The 17432-nt window shown below is 38.3% G+C and overlaps 2 protein-coding genes across 12 annotated transcripts in view; both read right to left on the bottom strand.

Annotated features, from left to right (window-relative positions):
• The window catches only part of cadps2 (calcium dependent secretion activator 2), a 307122-nt gene that overhangs the window by 207344 nt on the left and 82346 nt on the right, over positions 1-17432 (bottom strand). The window lies entirely within an intron of this gene.
• On the bottom strand, positions 2611-3909 carry rnf148 (ring finger protein 148). Its single transcript, XM_003221308.4, has one exon. It carries the CDS (start codon positions 3715-3717, stop codon positions 2683-2685), a length of 1035 nt encoding a protein of 344 aa, XP_003221356.1. The 5' UTR covers positions 3718-3909; the 3' UTR covers positions 2611-2682.

The following is a 17432-nucleotide window of genomic DNA, read 5'->3' as shown; positions in this document are numbered from 1 at the left end:
GCTTGGAGTCTTCTGTCTCGGGTCCCAAAGATACTGTTATATTATGCCTGCTTGAAGAATCTTTTCATATTTTCAAATAGTTTGGCAAATTCCTACCCCAAAATACTCTGATTCAAACTTCTTCTACTATGGTGGCTCAGAACAGAGCTCTTTACAAGATTTATACACATCTCTACACATATTTAAATAAAATCTTACAAACATATCTTTTTTTCCAAAATTAGATTATGTCACGCCCAAGGCAACGGAGCACTAAGAACCGACACACGGAGGCCAGAAACTATCTAATATCTTTATTAAGGAAATATATAAGAATAATAAAACAAGTAGGAAATGTAGTCCAGTAAAAGACCTTTCAGGGAAGGTCAAATATAGTCCATAATTATATTGTCCAATATTTTATATTAGAGTCCAAAGTTATAATTCCAAACCGAAACACACTCTATTTACAAGCAATAGAGTGGGGAAGCGTCCAAAGATCTTTCCAAAGTTCAAGGTAAATCCACGGCAAGAACTGGGAACAAGGCTTGATACTAGAAACAAGGTCCAAGGCTGGAAACACGGCAAGATAGTTCTTGAATACTTGGCTAGACAAGGCAAGGCAAGGGAACTGGAGTTGCAGACTTTACGAAGTCTACACTTGGCTGGAAACACGAAATCACTCCTGAAGCTGATCTGTTGACTCCGCACGGAATCCTCCGCGTCGGGCACTTTTAACTAAGTCTCCTCTTCCTGCAAAGCAGGTGTCCAGAGCTTCCTTTCCCAAGGGAAAGGGAAGCGAAACACATCTCTCTCCCTAGAATTTCCCAGGGGAACATAGCTAATTAACGTCTTGTTTAGCTGCTAATCTCAAGCTTCTCCGAAATTGCTCTTTTTCTCCCCGACTCGCAGCATAGGACTGTTTCCTAGCAAAAGGGGGGGAGGCAGTAGGAAAGGCCTGCTCAAGGTCTTTTTTAATGGGCTCTTGGGTAGAATCATCAGCAACAGGCATCTGGAAAAATTCCGTCTCTTGCTGAGCCGGCAAAAAACCCATGTTTTCGTCATCATCAACCACGATGGCGCTGGGATCAGAACTCCAATGCCCATGGGACATCACAGATTATGGTGATAACAAAAAGAGATTGCAGCAGAATGACTACATGCATGCAAAAGTGATGCAGACATAGAGACAATCTATCCATCCCAACTTTTGTCATCATCCAACTTTTGGGCATTTACTCTAGAAAGAGTTAAAGAAAGGCATCTGTTTTGAAAAGAGCCCAGAAAGCGACTTTAAAAATGACTTCATTCTGTTATTTATTGCAGTGTTTAAGGAATAGTCCACTCCTGCTACACATTACAATGATGAACTAGTTAACTTATTATGTAACATGATACATTCTTGTTGCTTTTCCATTACGTCTCCCATTTTTGCATGGGGGGTAACTCAGAATTAATAATAGAACGACATAGAAGTTGAAATTATTATCAAAGGTCATAAAAACATTTGAAAATAATTAGAAATTTTTACTCATTATACAGGGAATGTGATTACCCTCACACCCAAAGCCTGTCTGGGTGCAGGAGAACAGTATGCTGGCCTCAGGTGGGAGAGGCCAGTTTAAACGGATGTCTGACATGGAAAAGAGTGAGGCCTGAAGCAAGCATAATTAAGAGCTGCTCTGCTCCCTCCTGTTTTTCTTAGATCTTTGTTGGTCCACACTCCCGCCTCCTTTTACAGTATAAGCATTTTCGTTGCTTCAAGGCTGGGAAGGATTTTTCCCCCTTCTTCCTTGAGGGATTTTTTTTTTTTTGGCTTTAGAAAAATGCTTTAAATTGGTTCCAATTTGGCTATTTGGCTATGTTTGGGGAGGGAATCAATTTTGGTGAGCACTGTCAGCAGTCCTTTACTATAAGATGGAAATCTGGAACTGCCACTAAGAACCACACGATCATGGCATGGGGAAAGTTCACTGTCCTCAGGGTTAGTCTCGGCATCTTTGCCATCATCAAGGGACCACATGATATGAGAGTTGACACCTTCTGGGCAGCCTTCCAGTTTAATAGGTTGCCTGGGAGCAGCCCAATTTTCCAAATGGGGTTTCTTTTAAAGGCTGTGGTGAGCTTGCCCAGGGAAGTTGGAAAGAAGAACTAGTGGTAACTAGTGCCTCAACTGTGCCTGCACTAGTTTGCATTTGCATATCATCTAGAAACAATTATACAGGTGAAATTAATAGTTGCCCCTATTGCAATCCATATGTTTTGTGTGGTCTTATTATTCCGTATGTTGGTCAGCAACCCATGTTTACTGTTCTTTACTCTTATTACACTTCCCTTACTTAAACAGGTCACTTATAACTCATTACTTCCACATTCTCATTTGGAATCTCCTTTATTATTCTGATACTACAATTAAGATTCTTTCTTCAAATAGAGCTATTTGTATTTCAATGTAAATCAATGGCAAACTCCAAAATAGTATAAATTTTAATTTAATTTCTCCAAAATGTGTTTCTATTTTAGAAAGACAAGGAAGTTAGTTGAATCCATTGTACAAGATGTTTGTGAACTTTAAAAGTAATCTATACTCATAGGACAAAGAGGGAAAGAGTAAAAAGCTGTGGAAACACATGGATGTACAACTTTTATTTCACACATACTTAGGCATGATCTTTGAGAGTAAGACAGCCAGAATGGAAGAAATCATTCGCCTACTGATTGAGTCTTTGGGGCTTTCTGCATCCCTGCATGTGCATGTGCTTCATAGGCTTCCTCATTAGGAGAACTGATGATGGAAGAAGCTTCATTTGATATCTGATTACCCACCAAGGGTTCTGTTTCTGTTGTAACACGTTGCACTTTCCCAAGCATGTCCCACTTGCACACAGGGCACGTCTGGTGCTTTAAAAGCCACGGATCAACACAGGTTTTATGAAAAAGGTGCCTGCAATCCAAGACACGGGCCACATCTTTAGGCTTGTACATTTCTAAACACACTGCACAGTTCTCTCCGGTGGATCCAACTTCTTTGTCATCCTCTTTCAAGGTGCGAAGTTCTAGATGATTCATGGCCTTTTTAATAGCAAGCAGCTGTCGGCATCGCTGTGTGGGATCTCTTGCTGTTCTCAGCTTCCTGACACAGTAAAATGTGCAATAAACTACAGCAACTGAGGCAAAAACAAAAATTGTACCCATATAATGTGTCAGCCATGGGTAATAATGCTTTCCAACATCAATAGTTACCATCACTTGGATTCCATTCTGAATCAAAAGCAAAAGATCCAAGCCTTTCAGGTTGCCAATCATGACTGCCACAATATTTTCCACTCCCAAGTTAAACATGGGGAACACGCTGTTACCTGTTCCTGGATAATTGTAGATGATTACACCCACAGCTCCCTGTTCAGCAGCCACACTTATCTTTTGCATAAATGAACACTGGCCCCTCATGATGAGAGCTATCCAACTGTCTATGTGTACTGGCTTAGTAAATGTTGTTACAGAGCTACAAGCATTTTGATGCAGCCCCTCAGGTGGCACTAGTACTCCGGTGACCTTCTTCAAAGGAGAGGCTTTGGCAAATATTCCATGTTCTTCAATCTCCCACACAGTTTGATTACCTATCCAAAATGATATGTTAAGGTTGGCAATCCAAAAGGCATCTGCTCCTGAGCCATATGTGGTGACAAAAACGTAGATGCCAAGATGAAGACACCAAAAGGATGTTACCAGGTCCATTTTGGAAACTCCAGAGCAGTCACTGAACCAGTACCATAGGACAAATCTGGAGTCATCAATATGTGACAACTCAGTTTTGCTACTCAGGGAGAGGTTAAAAATCCATCTGGAAAGCTGTGGTGAAAATGATCCACGAGGTTATCTGCCTCAGACATTTGGTCAAGCTTTTCTGAACAAGGATGTGGGGGAGGGACTTTCCTCCCATGAAGTGTTTCATTGTTAGGTAATGAAATTGTGACATCATCAATAACTCTGAAAATTAACATTGACTTCTGACTTGCCTCCATAGCCTTGTTTACTTCTCTTCCTCTCTTGCTTTCACACACAAAGATCTAAAATATCACATTTGATAACATATAAAAAGATTGGAATATTTTACTGTATATTTTGGCATACAGTGTAAGGAACATGACATATTGTGCCGCCCCTAGTAGAGACTGCAGTAGGGTCAATTTGAAGGGAAAAGAACAAGAAGCATCATGATACTATGAAATACAGAGTGGGAGAGGGGGGATGAAGCAAAAGAGGATTGAATATTATTTATTTGTAAAATTAGCATTTAATTGTATATATATGGCATTTTGGAACATTTTGGGCAGCTTAGTGCAGAAAAAGAAATACTGCAGGAAGTAATTGGTGGGCTATTGGTGGGATTTGCCTTTTGGATCCTAGACATGGGGATGGGGCTTAGCTTAGGGTTTTTTCCCTTTAGTGCTTGGGGCTTGAAAGGAAGATCAGCATATTAAGACTTTCTGGAAATGGGAAAGCTGGAGGTAAGCCTGATTTATTGACTTGTTTCTGAGCCCTGAGGTTGATTGTCCTTGACAGCCTACCTAATTGTTATATAATAGAAAAACCTTCCAATAGCAAACAAGTCTGTTTAAAGTTATTCACATTGTCTTCAGTGAGGCTTATACTTAGGATTGTGTTAAAAGCATGCAAAAGGATATAATGCTACTCTTATCTAAAGGGGCCTAAAGACCCATACTCACTGGGCATTAAATTTTATTTATTTATTTATTTATGATATTTCTATCCCACCCCTCTCTACCCTGAAGGGGACTCAAGGTAGCTTCACATAACAGCAGCTATTCGATGCCTTAACAAACAATACAGAATTAAAATAGACATTTAAAATAGAATAATAAAATACAATTTAAACAGTTAAAAATGGTTAAAAACTATACAATCATAATTGGTCACATAATCCACAAGCATAAATCGGACTGTTTCTATAGTCATAACATGTCATTCCATAACTTTTGGCTGTCCTCATGATATCCTTCCACTTCTAGTAGGTATCATAGGGTAAAGCATCTTAATCGGGTATAGATTAAGGAAAGTCAGAGGATGCTCTGCAGTTAGTCCGAAACACTGGAGCAACTCTGTGGCCCAGTGTCAACAACACAGTCTGATTCTATTTGGACTGGTCCATTGTCTACACATGGTATTGCCAGTATCCCCTTTTCATCAGTGCATGGAAAAAGAGATGGACTAGGTCCACGTTGCCACCACTGCTGCTTTCATATAGGTGCAGAACTTCATGAGAGCTCCTGACCATCATAGGTATCTAGTGATGATATTAAAGATGGGTCTGTGCAACCAGGGAGGAGGAGTAGGGGAGGAAGCAGCAAGAGAAACAGCAACACAGATGGTAAAGTGATAGTTCAGTGAGGCCAATGTGGTCTCAACCCAGTTGTAATTCCACCTCTAGGGTCAGTCCATGGTATTCCTGTGTGGATGCTGCATTAGTCTACAAAACCTTATGCCACCAATTCTGTTCTTTCAATTAGTTTTTAAGGTGCCTCAAGACCACTTTTCATACTGATAAAAAGAGTATCAGAATCAAAGTAACAGAAGGTATGGAGCAGGAGCTTTACATTTGAAGCTCCTCTTCATCACTATTCACTAAAATGCTCTAGAAATGATTAAATAAAGCACAGAAATTGGGTATGTGTTTTTGGGCTATAGCCAGTTCATCTAACAGCATGTAGCACAGATTAGAAGGAGCAATTTTCTTCTGAATGACATTTTATTTTACTATCTTTTTAGATATGAAAGATTGGGAGTAAATCTATTCAGCAGTCCCACTGGAGAGTAGAAAATTGGTAAATCTACATGTCTATAAATGCCACTGATTTGGTAAGCATTACCTAGTGAGAACATTAGATTGAGCCTTATGTTGATATAAAGCTTGACACAGATGTGGTTCCTCCCCCTTTTAATTGTGTTTCCCCCCTGTATTGGTTCAGGTACTTCCAGTGATCATTGTCTACACCATTTCCAGAAATAATAAATGCTTTCTACATGTCCATCAAATGTTTCCATAATTTTTGGAAGCTTGGAAAGGGACTTTTCAATACTCAATATTCAACATATTCAAGATTATACATAATCTGATGTAAAAAATAAACAAAACAAAAACAGTTCAGGAGTCTATATGGTTAAAACAGGCCTAGTATTAAAGATCACAATCTCAGATGTTCTTTGTGGATAAATTATCATTTGCCATTTGTGGTTTTGGGGTCAAAATTTTGGATTTTGTTATGACTTGTGAAAGTCAAAGATTTGAAAACCTGGTTTTTTCAAGCCACCTTCTATTAAGATGAACAATTGAACCCCCACCTATATCTTAGCCTCTGCACTTTATCACTGGTCTATGTTATTAGTACAGTAGAGTCTCACTTATCCAACATAAACTGGCCGGCAGAACAATGGATAAGCAAAAATTTTGGATAATAAGGAGGAATTAAGAAAAAAGCCTATTAAACATAAAATTACATTATGATTTTACAAATTAAGCACCAAACATCATGTCTACAACAAATTAACAGAAAAAGCAGTTCAATACACAGTAATGTTATGTAGTAATTACTGTATTTAGGAATTAAGCACCAAAACATTACAACATTTACTACAAAAACATTGACTACTAAAAGGCAGACTGTGGTGGATAATACAGAACATTGGACAAGTGAGACTCTACTGTACTCCTAATATATTGCACAACTATAATTTTATTCCTCTGCCCCAAGACTGAATTGCCATTGTGTCACCCTTTGCTACTGGCTAGGCTTTTATTGTGTGATGCTGTGATTTTATAGTTCTGATGTATTAATTTGTTGTAAATGGAATGTATTTTATGTTGTATTTTAATGTATATTGTTGTTTTAATTGATATATTGTATTACTGCTTTATCTTTTTTATATTGTGATTTGTATTATGTTGCTTATATTGTGTCCTTATGTTGTTTGGGCTTCTGCCCCATGTAAGCCACCCTGAGTCCCCTGGTGGCAGGCTATAAATAATATTTTATTATTATTTATTATTGCTGGGCTTAGTTCCCATGTAAGCCACCCAAGTCCCCTTGGGGAGATGGGGCAGGATACAAGAATAAAAGTTATTATTATGATTATTACGATTATGATGATGATGATGATGATGATGATGATGATGATGATTATTATTATTATTATTATTATTATTATTATTATTATTATTATTTGGGTGAGGCCAGCCCATTGAGAGGTGAAAGTGCCAGTACCACCTCAGGAGGCCAATCATCCCATGGCTGATGCCACCAGCATATTCCTACCCAGGCATAGAGAAAGGTCTTTCTCTACTGTATTCTTTTATAAAAGTTGATGAAAAATATAAATTATTCTCAAAAAAAGTAAGCATTCCCTTCTCTGAGAAGAATGCATAAAACTGAAAGCTTGGGTAGTCTCAGAAGAATGTAAAAGAAATACCAACCTCTTCTTTTCTCTGCACTATAGCATCATTTCTGGACTTCTTGAAATGTCTTGGTGTGAAAATAGAAGTGGTGGTGCTTTGGCACTTCCCTTCAAAACAATGCCAATAAACTAGAGGGGTCCGAAGCTTCTTTTACATCATCTTGGGATAATCCAAGTATCACTTTTCACTACTTTATTCAGAGATGTATATGGTTCCCCTTTTTTTGGTCTGAGTTAAAATACAGTACTCACGCATTGACCTGTGAATAGGCTGAGTCAGGTTTGGGAGGCCAATTTTATTGACTAAAATTTTAAAACTTGTGCATATATACAATGAGTATGATAGGCTCCCTCAGGAAAATGTGGGAGCTATGGATACTCAGAATACTGGAGACATGTTTTTCTTCAAGGTAAGGGACTGGATGGCCATTGTGATATCTTCCAACTCTATGATGGCCCATAGTTTTATCAGAATGATGGTGCTAGCTGTACTTTTACCTCTTAAAACACACACACACACACACACACACACACGCGCACACACACACTGTTTATGTTGGGATAATCAGTTTAGTTTTCTTACTCGGTGAAGGGGAAAGAAGGCAAAGGTAGACAACATCCCACATTCTATGTGGAATACAATTAAAAGTATAACTCCAAAATCACACATATACAATAAAAATGCTATCAAACATTAACAAAATAAAAACAAAAACAAACAGATCACACTGAATTGCCATTTTATCTTAGCTCTAATTAATCACACTTTCTGCCAATGTGATTCCCAAAAGACAATGTCCTTCAAAGGAAATTCAAATAACATACAAGAACTTAGTGCTTATTTGTTTCTTGCCCAAGCAGAACCAGCAAGAAAAAACAATGTATTGTGTATGTATATGAATTATACTTTTCAAACTAAAAATCTCCATGAATTGATTGCTGCCCCCTCCCCCTAAACACACATACACACAGAGCAAAAGTTTACATTTCAAGGGGGAGGTGAAAGTTTCAGATATTGAACTTGTTGTCTAAGTATTTCAAGATTTTAATTAATAATGACAACTGACAGCTTTGAAAATGTTTTGTGAAAAGAAATAGTTTTTCATTTGTTTATAGAGGACAACATGGTCTTTCTATGGGTATACAATATGAAACTGTCTCAAGAGTTAAAGAGAAAAGGCATCAGATTCCTTCTTTTTTATTTTGGATAATGGGACGAATGCAGATAGGGCAAATCCTACGCTTTAGAAGCCAGCGGTCGATACATCTTTTGTGAAAGATATGCCTGCAAGTTAAAATGCGCACCACATCTCTAGGCTTGTATGTCTCTAAGCACACCACACAAGTCTCTTCAGCTAGATCAAATTCACCTTTTTTTAACTTGCGCAACTCAAGTGAATGAACTGCTTGCCAGAGTTGTGTCTTTGAAATCTGGGTTCTTGGTTTGTCATATCTTTCTGCAATCACCAATAGTATGTATCCAAAACATTGCAAAATGAGAGCGTAAAACAGATAGTTCTTCCAGAAGGACTGCTCATGTCTCACTTTAGTTACTGCAATTACCCTTATACGTTTCTGAATTAACCGTACATCCTGTTTTCCTTTCAGATGACCAATCTGAATGGCAGCAATATTACCTTTGTTGCCTTGAGTTAAAATGAAACACTGGCTGTATGGACCCAAAGGTTTGCAGATGATAACACTAGTAGTCCCTTTTCCTATGGCCACTTTCATTTTATCTTTGAAACTGAGGCACCACATTGCAAAAGCGGCTATCCAATTTTCCATCCTTCGAGCACTGTCTTTAGTCTCCAGTCTACGGACGTCTTTAGCTTCTTTCTCTGGTATCACCAAGGTGCTTACTGTCTTCTTTAAGCTCTTCTTACGTAAAATTTGGTGGCATTTTTCTGATGTGGTCCACTTCTTACCACAAAGCAATAGATTTGTATTATATAAGGAGGGAACTGAGGCCTGAGAACAAACAAAACCAAACAGCAAGGAGCTGTTGAAAGCCAGTATCCAGCACAAGGACAAACATTTTCCACCATCATTTGGAACTTTCATGCCTTCATCTGTAAATGCCAAGTTAAATTAAATTAAATTAAATTAAGATACTAGCTCACTGGTCACACTACCAAGGCAACTCCTTTTTTCCACGTCTGTATAAATGTCGAACTTCTGTTCCCTAGTACAGTGACACTGGCTAAGCTTCATAAATAAGTGCATGCTTAAGTGCAAGGCCCCTTTGCTCCATGTCTAGAAATCACTGAACAGCTCTTCACTACTCAAAGCAATATCTTCAAAAACACATGAATCAGAGCTTTGGCCACTGTGACATCACAATCTGCTCCACTGAAGATTCCGCTTCAACTCACATATGTTAAAGTGACAGGAGAGAAAGAAGCAAATAATTTGTACAGAATAAGACATGCCTATCTTCTGTCAGCATTTCCTAAGTAAGGCATGCCCCAATGGTATGCTCATCCACATGAGAAAGTCCACATTCTTGTAGCACTTGCCATCTTATTAACACGAGGACAAGTGCTACAAGAATGGGCACTTCCCTTTCAAAGAAACTGAAACTACCCATTCTCTTATTGTACTGAATGTAGCCGTATGTGTTTTTAATGATAAAACCATGTTGTATGCTAAGCAATGTAATAATCTCCCATTTTATTTTATGAGCTGAATGTTTATCTCCTCTCTTTACACAGACAAATTAGAGGCAGGCTGTACCAGCCCTCAGAGCCAGAAGGGGAAGCCTTTACTTTTATCTGTGTTTCATTGTTTCTAAGCATTGAATGTTTGCCTTTGTGTTTGTGTATGCTGGAATCCGCCCTGATTCCCCTCGGGGAGATAGAGCAGAATACAAATAAAGCATTATTATTGTTGTTGTTGTTGTTGTTATTAGATTACCTTGAGTATAACCAACATCATCTATTCTATGCCTTCTGGAAAATTGAAAAAATGTGTGAAGAAGTTCTAAATGTTTCTGGCTAATTAGGGAAAGCTATGGCACCATGTTTGTTTATTGCAATATCTCAGTTGTGTGTTTTTACTGTGAAACAGTTTAATTCTTCATCAGTTATCAAGTTGGTCTAACACATGCATATAAATGTTCACATAATTTTCAAATATATACAAATTGGTCACCAACCAACGATTCCATGATCTTTAGTTGACAATGCTACCTTAATCACTTTAAAAGCAGCATACTTCTGTTCTTTACCCAAAGATATTATGTTCCATGTTACATTGCCCTCAACTCCTAATTTTGCCATCTGATTTACGCACTTTATCCATCAGCCCTATCCTCAAAATTGATTTGCACCAGTCTGTCCACCCATGCACAGAAATTGATTGTTATTTCAGGTTCATTGGTTGTTGGTTCAATGGTTGCCTTATACTGTGTTATAATGTTGTTTTATTCTGTTTTATGATATTATTTTATGTATCTCAGTGTGTTATTTTAAGTATGTTGATTAGGCTCGTCCCCATGTAAACCGCCCTGAGTCTCTATGAGGAGATGGAGGCGGGGTACAAAAATAAAGTTGTTTTTGTTGTTATTACTATTATTATTATATTGATTGTGAGGATTGATAATGAGAATTACTGTAAATAGGTTTGGTGGATAATATTTTTTATTCTTTTGCCAATTAATTATTAGCAAACATTTAATGGCAAAACAGGGAGTATACTAGTCCACTTTTCCTGGTTCTTTCAAAGGTTCATTTCTCTGGGAGCAACCACGGCGCGTAGGAAAACTCTCATGTTCTGTTCTCACCTTTGAAGTTGGCAGAGTTGAGGAAAGGGCCTTTCTTAAAGATCTCAAACCTGAGCAGGCCTATATGTGAGAACACAACTTAGGTCCAAACAGTCTCTATTGTTTATATTCATGCACCAATTGGCCTCATGTATAGGTTGAGGACAAGTTTTGGGGGCCAAAATTATGGATTTTGATATGACCCGTGAATAACTCAAGGGTCATTCTACATAGATGGGAAAACTGCAATGCTGCCTTGGAACCAGCTATCTCTTGCCTCTGCCACTATTTTCCCACCTAAGTATTCAAAAAGGCCAGATGTCGTGGGGAGAGTAGAGGTGGTTGGTGCTCCTTTTAGATTCTCTCAGGACTGACAAGTTCACTGTTGTATTCAGAGAAAGATTAAAGCACAGAACTCATATTAAACCCATGGAAAATTTGACCCAGTCCTTTGGCCCAGGGGTTGATTTTTTGACTAACATTTCTAGACTTATACATGAGTACATTGAGTAAATTGTATAAGAAATAAACTGGTTGTTTCTATGTTGGTAGACAATAAAACTATTGCAGTAGAAGAGTGAGGTGGTATCTGTAACCAACTTTGGTCAACTGTTTGACCACTGCTTTGAGTCTCCTTGTGGAGAGAAAAAGCAGAGTATAAATAAACATAAACATAATAACAACTGCGTGACCACAATATTTTGGACTAACAGAAGTATCTGAATAGAAATTTTTAAAGAGACCGTTCCTGAAACAATCTGTATATACCCATATTACATAGAGGCAAACCACGTGTGGGTGATGCTTTATTTGGTGCAGCAGAGTTACTGAATTAAAAAGAAAAATCATCTGAGATAATTTGGAAAGAGCATTTTAATGAAACATTAAAAAAATATCTCTACTATGAATGTAAAGTGAAAATAGATCTGTTCCTCCACCCCATAGATTATGATTGTCGAAAGATTTTTAGATGATAGAAAACAAATTAGTCTTGTGCTTAATGGTTTCTTGTCCAAGCAGAAACAAGTCTCCAAAGAAGACAGACTTTGTATATGAAAGACTTCAGAACCAAGAATCTTCAGTAATAGTTGAGCTAAATTACACACATATATATACATCACTGATGAAAAAAAGGAAACCCCAGAATTTGGATTTGCTCCTCATACATTTAGAAGTTTAATTAATGATTGTGATTTCAGAACATCACAATTTCTTCATTGGTTTTGTAAGATGAATACTCTTATATATGAGTCCAGGAAGAGAAAGTTTGTTAGGGAGTCTTTTAATGGATAAGATAGTTCTTCTTTTTCAGTTTGTTTGGATAATGGCATAGTTGCAAACAGGGCAAGTCCCACGCTTTAGAAGCCAGCGGTCAATGCATTTTTTGTGAAAGATATGTCTGCAAGTTAAAATGCGCACTACTTCTCTAGGCTTGTATGTTTCTAAGCACACCACACAAGTTTCTTCAGCCAAATCAAATTCACCTTTTTTCAATTTGCGTGATTCAAGTGAGCAAACAGCTTTTTGGAGTTTTGCTTTTGTGCTTTGCATTCTCTGTTCTTCCTGGCTTACCATGACCCGCCTGGGAGTACAGCACAGTAATACATATGCAACAAATGTCAAAATGAGAGAATAAGCACAGAGATAGATCTTCCAGAAGCATGGCGTCATTCCCATCTCAACTACAGCAGTTACCCGAATACCTTCCTGGAGCAACCTCAGAATCTGCTTTCCTTTCAGACTTCCAATCAAGATGGAAACAATATCCCCTGTTTTATCATGAGTTAAAATGAGACTTTGTCTGGCTGGGTATGAATGATCATAGATTATGACACCAGCTGCCCCTTTACCTACAGCTGCCTTGAGTTTCTTCTTAAAAGTACAGCCTCCTCTTGTAATGAAGGCAATCCAGGTCTCTGTGTTTGGTGGTATAGTGAAGTTGGTCTCCAGACTGCAGGCATCTTTACCTTCTCCTTTTGGTATCACCAATACACCTGCCATCTTCATTGAAGGAAAGTTCTCTTCTAACAAAGCTGAATGGTATACCTCTGATGAAGTCCACTTTCCCCAATAAAGTGTAAGATTCATGTAATATGCAAAAGATGGATCTGCAGCTTGTGAGTGAGGCACACTGAGCATGAAGGAGAGGCTGAAAGCCATTTTCCAGCTAATTGAAACCTCTCTTTCATGGCTGTTATAAAGCTTCATTCCCCCTTCTGCCTTCTGGCAAAAATAAAAAATTCAACTGATAAGTCATTTGACAAAACTGCCAATTGCAATACAGAGGTAACCAGAATTTCTTCCTGTGTGAGAGTTTAAGATATTTTACTCTACTCTTTAAATAGCCATGATATGCAATCTGCAGGATCACAAACCAGCCTGGACAATGGACAGGCTCATTTGAATACTGAAAGTCTATTGGATGTGAGGCAAACTGGCTTGTCAACAATTATCTGAGTGACAGACAGTACTCTGATTATGGTCTGTTTTTATGACTTCACATTCATTCCTTTGTGCTACCTTTTCCTTTTCTCACCTTGGAATGGTTGGGCAGAAATCAGATTTAGATCTAGTAGGCAAGAGAATTGACAGGGATTTCTGACTACATGGTTTTCTGAGCCACAACTATAAAAAACCATTATGATCCTAAATTCTCCTGCCAAAATGAGAAATGTTTGTAGTAACAAGGCATATGTATAGAAGAAATGTGAGCTGCACTTTCTGGTTCTAAATATCCTAGGTCCAGAATTATTAAAATCCAAATGTGTATCTTTAGCCTTAGTCTCTGGTTAGAGGATCTCAAGGTTCTAGTAAAAAGGGGTGGGTGGGAGTAAATTTCCTAATGCTCACATCTATCTACTATTATTGGCTTGTAGATGGGAACTATTTAAAAATCTCTATACAACAATTGTAGTCACCTTGTAAACAAAAAGCTGGGCAAGGAAATAACAGACACTGTCATCAAAACACAGAGCTGATGCTTACGCACATGAGCTTAGGCCATGATCCTGCTGGTGCACTTTGCCAGCATAACTAATTATGTATTTTTAATCAATGTTCATGTTTTTAGTTGTGTTACAAGTTTGTTTGCAGCTGTATTTTAATCTGTGTTTCCTGCCTCAATCCGTAGGGAGAGGCAGGTAAGAAATAGCAACAACAACAAGAACTTATTGGTGCATCAACTCCTTGTTTTCCTATTACAAAATACTTTCAACAATATACATATATTTGTAATCTGCCAGAGAGCCACTGTAGTGTAACGGTTTGAGTGCTGGACTGTGACTCTGGAACTTAAGGTTCAAAACTCCATTTGGTCATAAATACCCACTTAGGTCCCTTCTATACTGCCATATAATCCAGATTATCAAAGCAGATAATCCACATTATCTGTTTTGAACTGGATTATCTAAGTCTACACTGCCATATAATCCAATTCAAAGCAGATAACCTGGATTTTATACAGTGGTGTAGAAGGGGTTTAAGTGATCTTCAGAAAGTCACATTCTCCCAGCCGCAGAGGAAGGAAAAGGCAAACTCATTCTGAACAAATCTTCCCAAAATAGGTTCACCTTAAGGTCACCATAAATAAAAATAATAACTTGGAAGGCACACAAGAATGACAAGCTGTTATCTCTCTTTGCAATTTCTGCTTGTAAGCTGTCTCCACCCAATGAACTGCTATGATATTCATGCCTTGGTATAGTCAAAAAAGAAAAAGGTTTGCCACCACCCTACTCAGAATAGACTGAGTAATTAAACAAGGGAAGATTACAAAGGGCTCAAAAAATCATGGCTACATAGCACAGCTTCCAATACTCCAGGAAGGATGATTTGGGAAATGCATCAATATTTGAAGAGGGGATAAGTTCAACTCTCACACACTAGGGTTTTAAAAACCTTTGAACTATGTGAGTTGTGGGGATATCCTGACTCTAATGAGAATGGCAATGTACTGCAGAGTGTAGAAATGGTTGATGCCCAAAGAAGTGTTTGTGTGTGAAGATCGTGTGTTCTACCAAGCACTCAGGGACAGAAGACAGGATGTAGGATGAAAGTAAAAGAAAACCAGATAAAATGTGTACTTGTATTATGGGCGAGTTTCCAATCTGAAGCAATTCCAGTTTCATTCCAATGGAAGAAATGTTGATTTCTTCCCAAGAGATCCAATCTACAGACAGCCCAAAGAAGTGTTTGTGTGTGAAGATCGTGTGTTCTACCAAGCACTCAGGGACAGAAGACAGGATGTAGGATGAAAGTAAAAGAAAACCAGATAAAATGTGTACTTGTATTATGGGCGAGTTTCCAATCTGAAGCAATTCCAGTTTCATTCCAATGGAAGAAATGTTGATTTCTTCCCAAGAGATCCAATCTACAGACAGCCAGACCATGCTAGTTCTGCTTTGCTGCATCATGACTCATCAGTAAATTGCATTTTGGTACCAATAAATTCCACTGCTTGGCACAAAAAAAGAATTCCTTGATAAAAATCCGCAAATTGGCACATTTTGCCCTGGCCATTTTTAGATGAAAAAAATGAACATGGAAGCAATGAAAATCTGGAGACAAGTATTTACACCTCTTCAGATCAACATACAATAGAATACCTACACTGCACATCTAGTTCTTTGTGGGTTATCTGATGCAAAGTAATTCTGGGTGATAATATCTCTTGTCTTAGTGTATGGACATCAACTCAGAAAGCTGAAAATATCTACATTTCCATGAATCTAGCCAATCCTAGCTCAATTCATAAGATATACCGACAAATGTTAAATGTGTCAAGGAACAGTAACTGAAAAATCACACTGTTTCAAGGCTTTGTTCTGCTAAATATTGTTTCCATCATCATAACCATGTGCAGCAGCAAAATGTAAGTCTAAATGAGGTACCACAGAAGTACGGTCCTCCATTTGTTTGAACTACATACCTTATGCTCCCTTACTATATTAGTCATGCCAGCTGGGATATCAGGGAACTAAATCTAAAATATCTTGAAGGCCCAAAGTTTCTCATATCAGCTATAGGCAGAGCATCTGCAGCCTTTCCAGATGTTTTGAAATAGTCCTCCAGATGTTGCAACTGTGTCTACCATGAAGAACCGGCTGTCCACCCCAGCAAAGAATATCAGTGGTGGCAAAGCATGTTTTCAGTAGTGTCAAAGCAAGTTTTAAACAGAAAAAAACTGTACATCTGGTTTGACTGCTCTGCTAGAATTCCAGTATAACAATAGCAAGATAAAACTGGACCAAATTGTACAACCTGTCAACCTGGGCCAGTCAGCTGGATCTGATTGGCCCAGTTCAGCTCTGGAAGGGAACCGCACAGTCAAAAGCACAATGAAGATCCAGGCAATATATGGGAAAAGACTAGACAGTGCACTGTTAGGATGAGAAAATAAGGAAAGCATTATGGTGGGGTGATGCAGAGAGGGAGGAGTAGAGACAGGGTTTGTGAAGCCATAGCTTTATTGGGCTCCTTCTACACAGCCAGATAACCCAGGTTATCAAAGCAGAAAATTCACATTATCCAATTTGAACTGGATTATCTTAATCTGCACTGCACAGCCTCAGAAAACATGAGACAAGAATCTCAATAGTACTACAGTGCATATCAGAAGAAATTATATGATGTCAACTGAAGTTATACAATTGATTATCTCATTGAGCATCTTTGCCTCCAATTGCTGGGGTCAACTCTGCAAGTGACACAGAAAGCACAGGGACGGGTATCTGTTGATTGTCATCTGAGTTTTTTTCATGGACTATCTCTCTTTCAAAATTCCTTTTGCCTCATTGGATAGCCTAGTTCAGTGATGGTGAACCAGTAATGGGGGTGAGCAATAAGGCAAGTGGGGTGGGTGACAACATACTTGCCAGGAGAGAGGGCACTACATGATCCTTCCAGAACACTTGCCATAGGTTCACCACCACTTGCCTAGCTAGATCCTCTGTTGCCTTTTTCTGTTAATTATTGTGTCCCCCTTGGGTTTCAAACAGAAGTGTGTGGGAGCCACAGTGAAATTGTCCTGAGTCTAAGGTGTGCCTCAATTTTAATTGAATGTATGAAAAAATAAAGAAGTTAACGCCAATTTGGTTTCCCAATGCAAAACAATAAGTGGGAATTGCATCCTTAAATCTCAGTTCAAATTCAAGGTAAAGAGCAGATCAACTTACCAATTTGGACTCAACTTGACCCTGGTCCAAATTGCCAAATTGGT

The sequence above is a fragment of the Anolis carolinensis genome, chromosome 5 (genome assembly GCF_035594765.1).
Source record: "Anolis carolinensis isolate JA03-04 chromosome 5, rAnoCar3.1.pri, whole genome shotgun sequence".
NCBI lineage: Eukaryota > Metazoa > Chordata > Lepidosauria > Squamata > Dactyloidae > Anolis > Anolis carolinensis.
This window is presented reverse-complemented; position numbering and strand designations above follow the sequence as displayed.

What these genes read in the sequence shown, in the direction of transcription:
- rnf148 (XM_003221308.4), bottom strand. Translation starts at nt 3,717, where the DNA reads ATGGACCTGGTAACATCCTTTTGGTGTCTTCATCTTGGCATCTACGTT.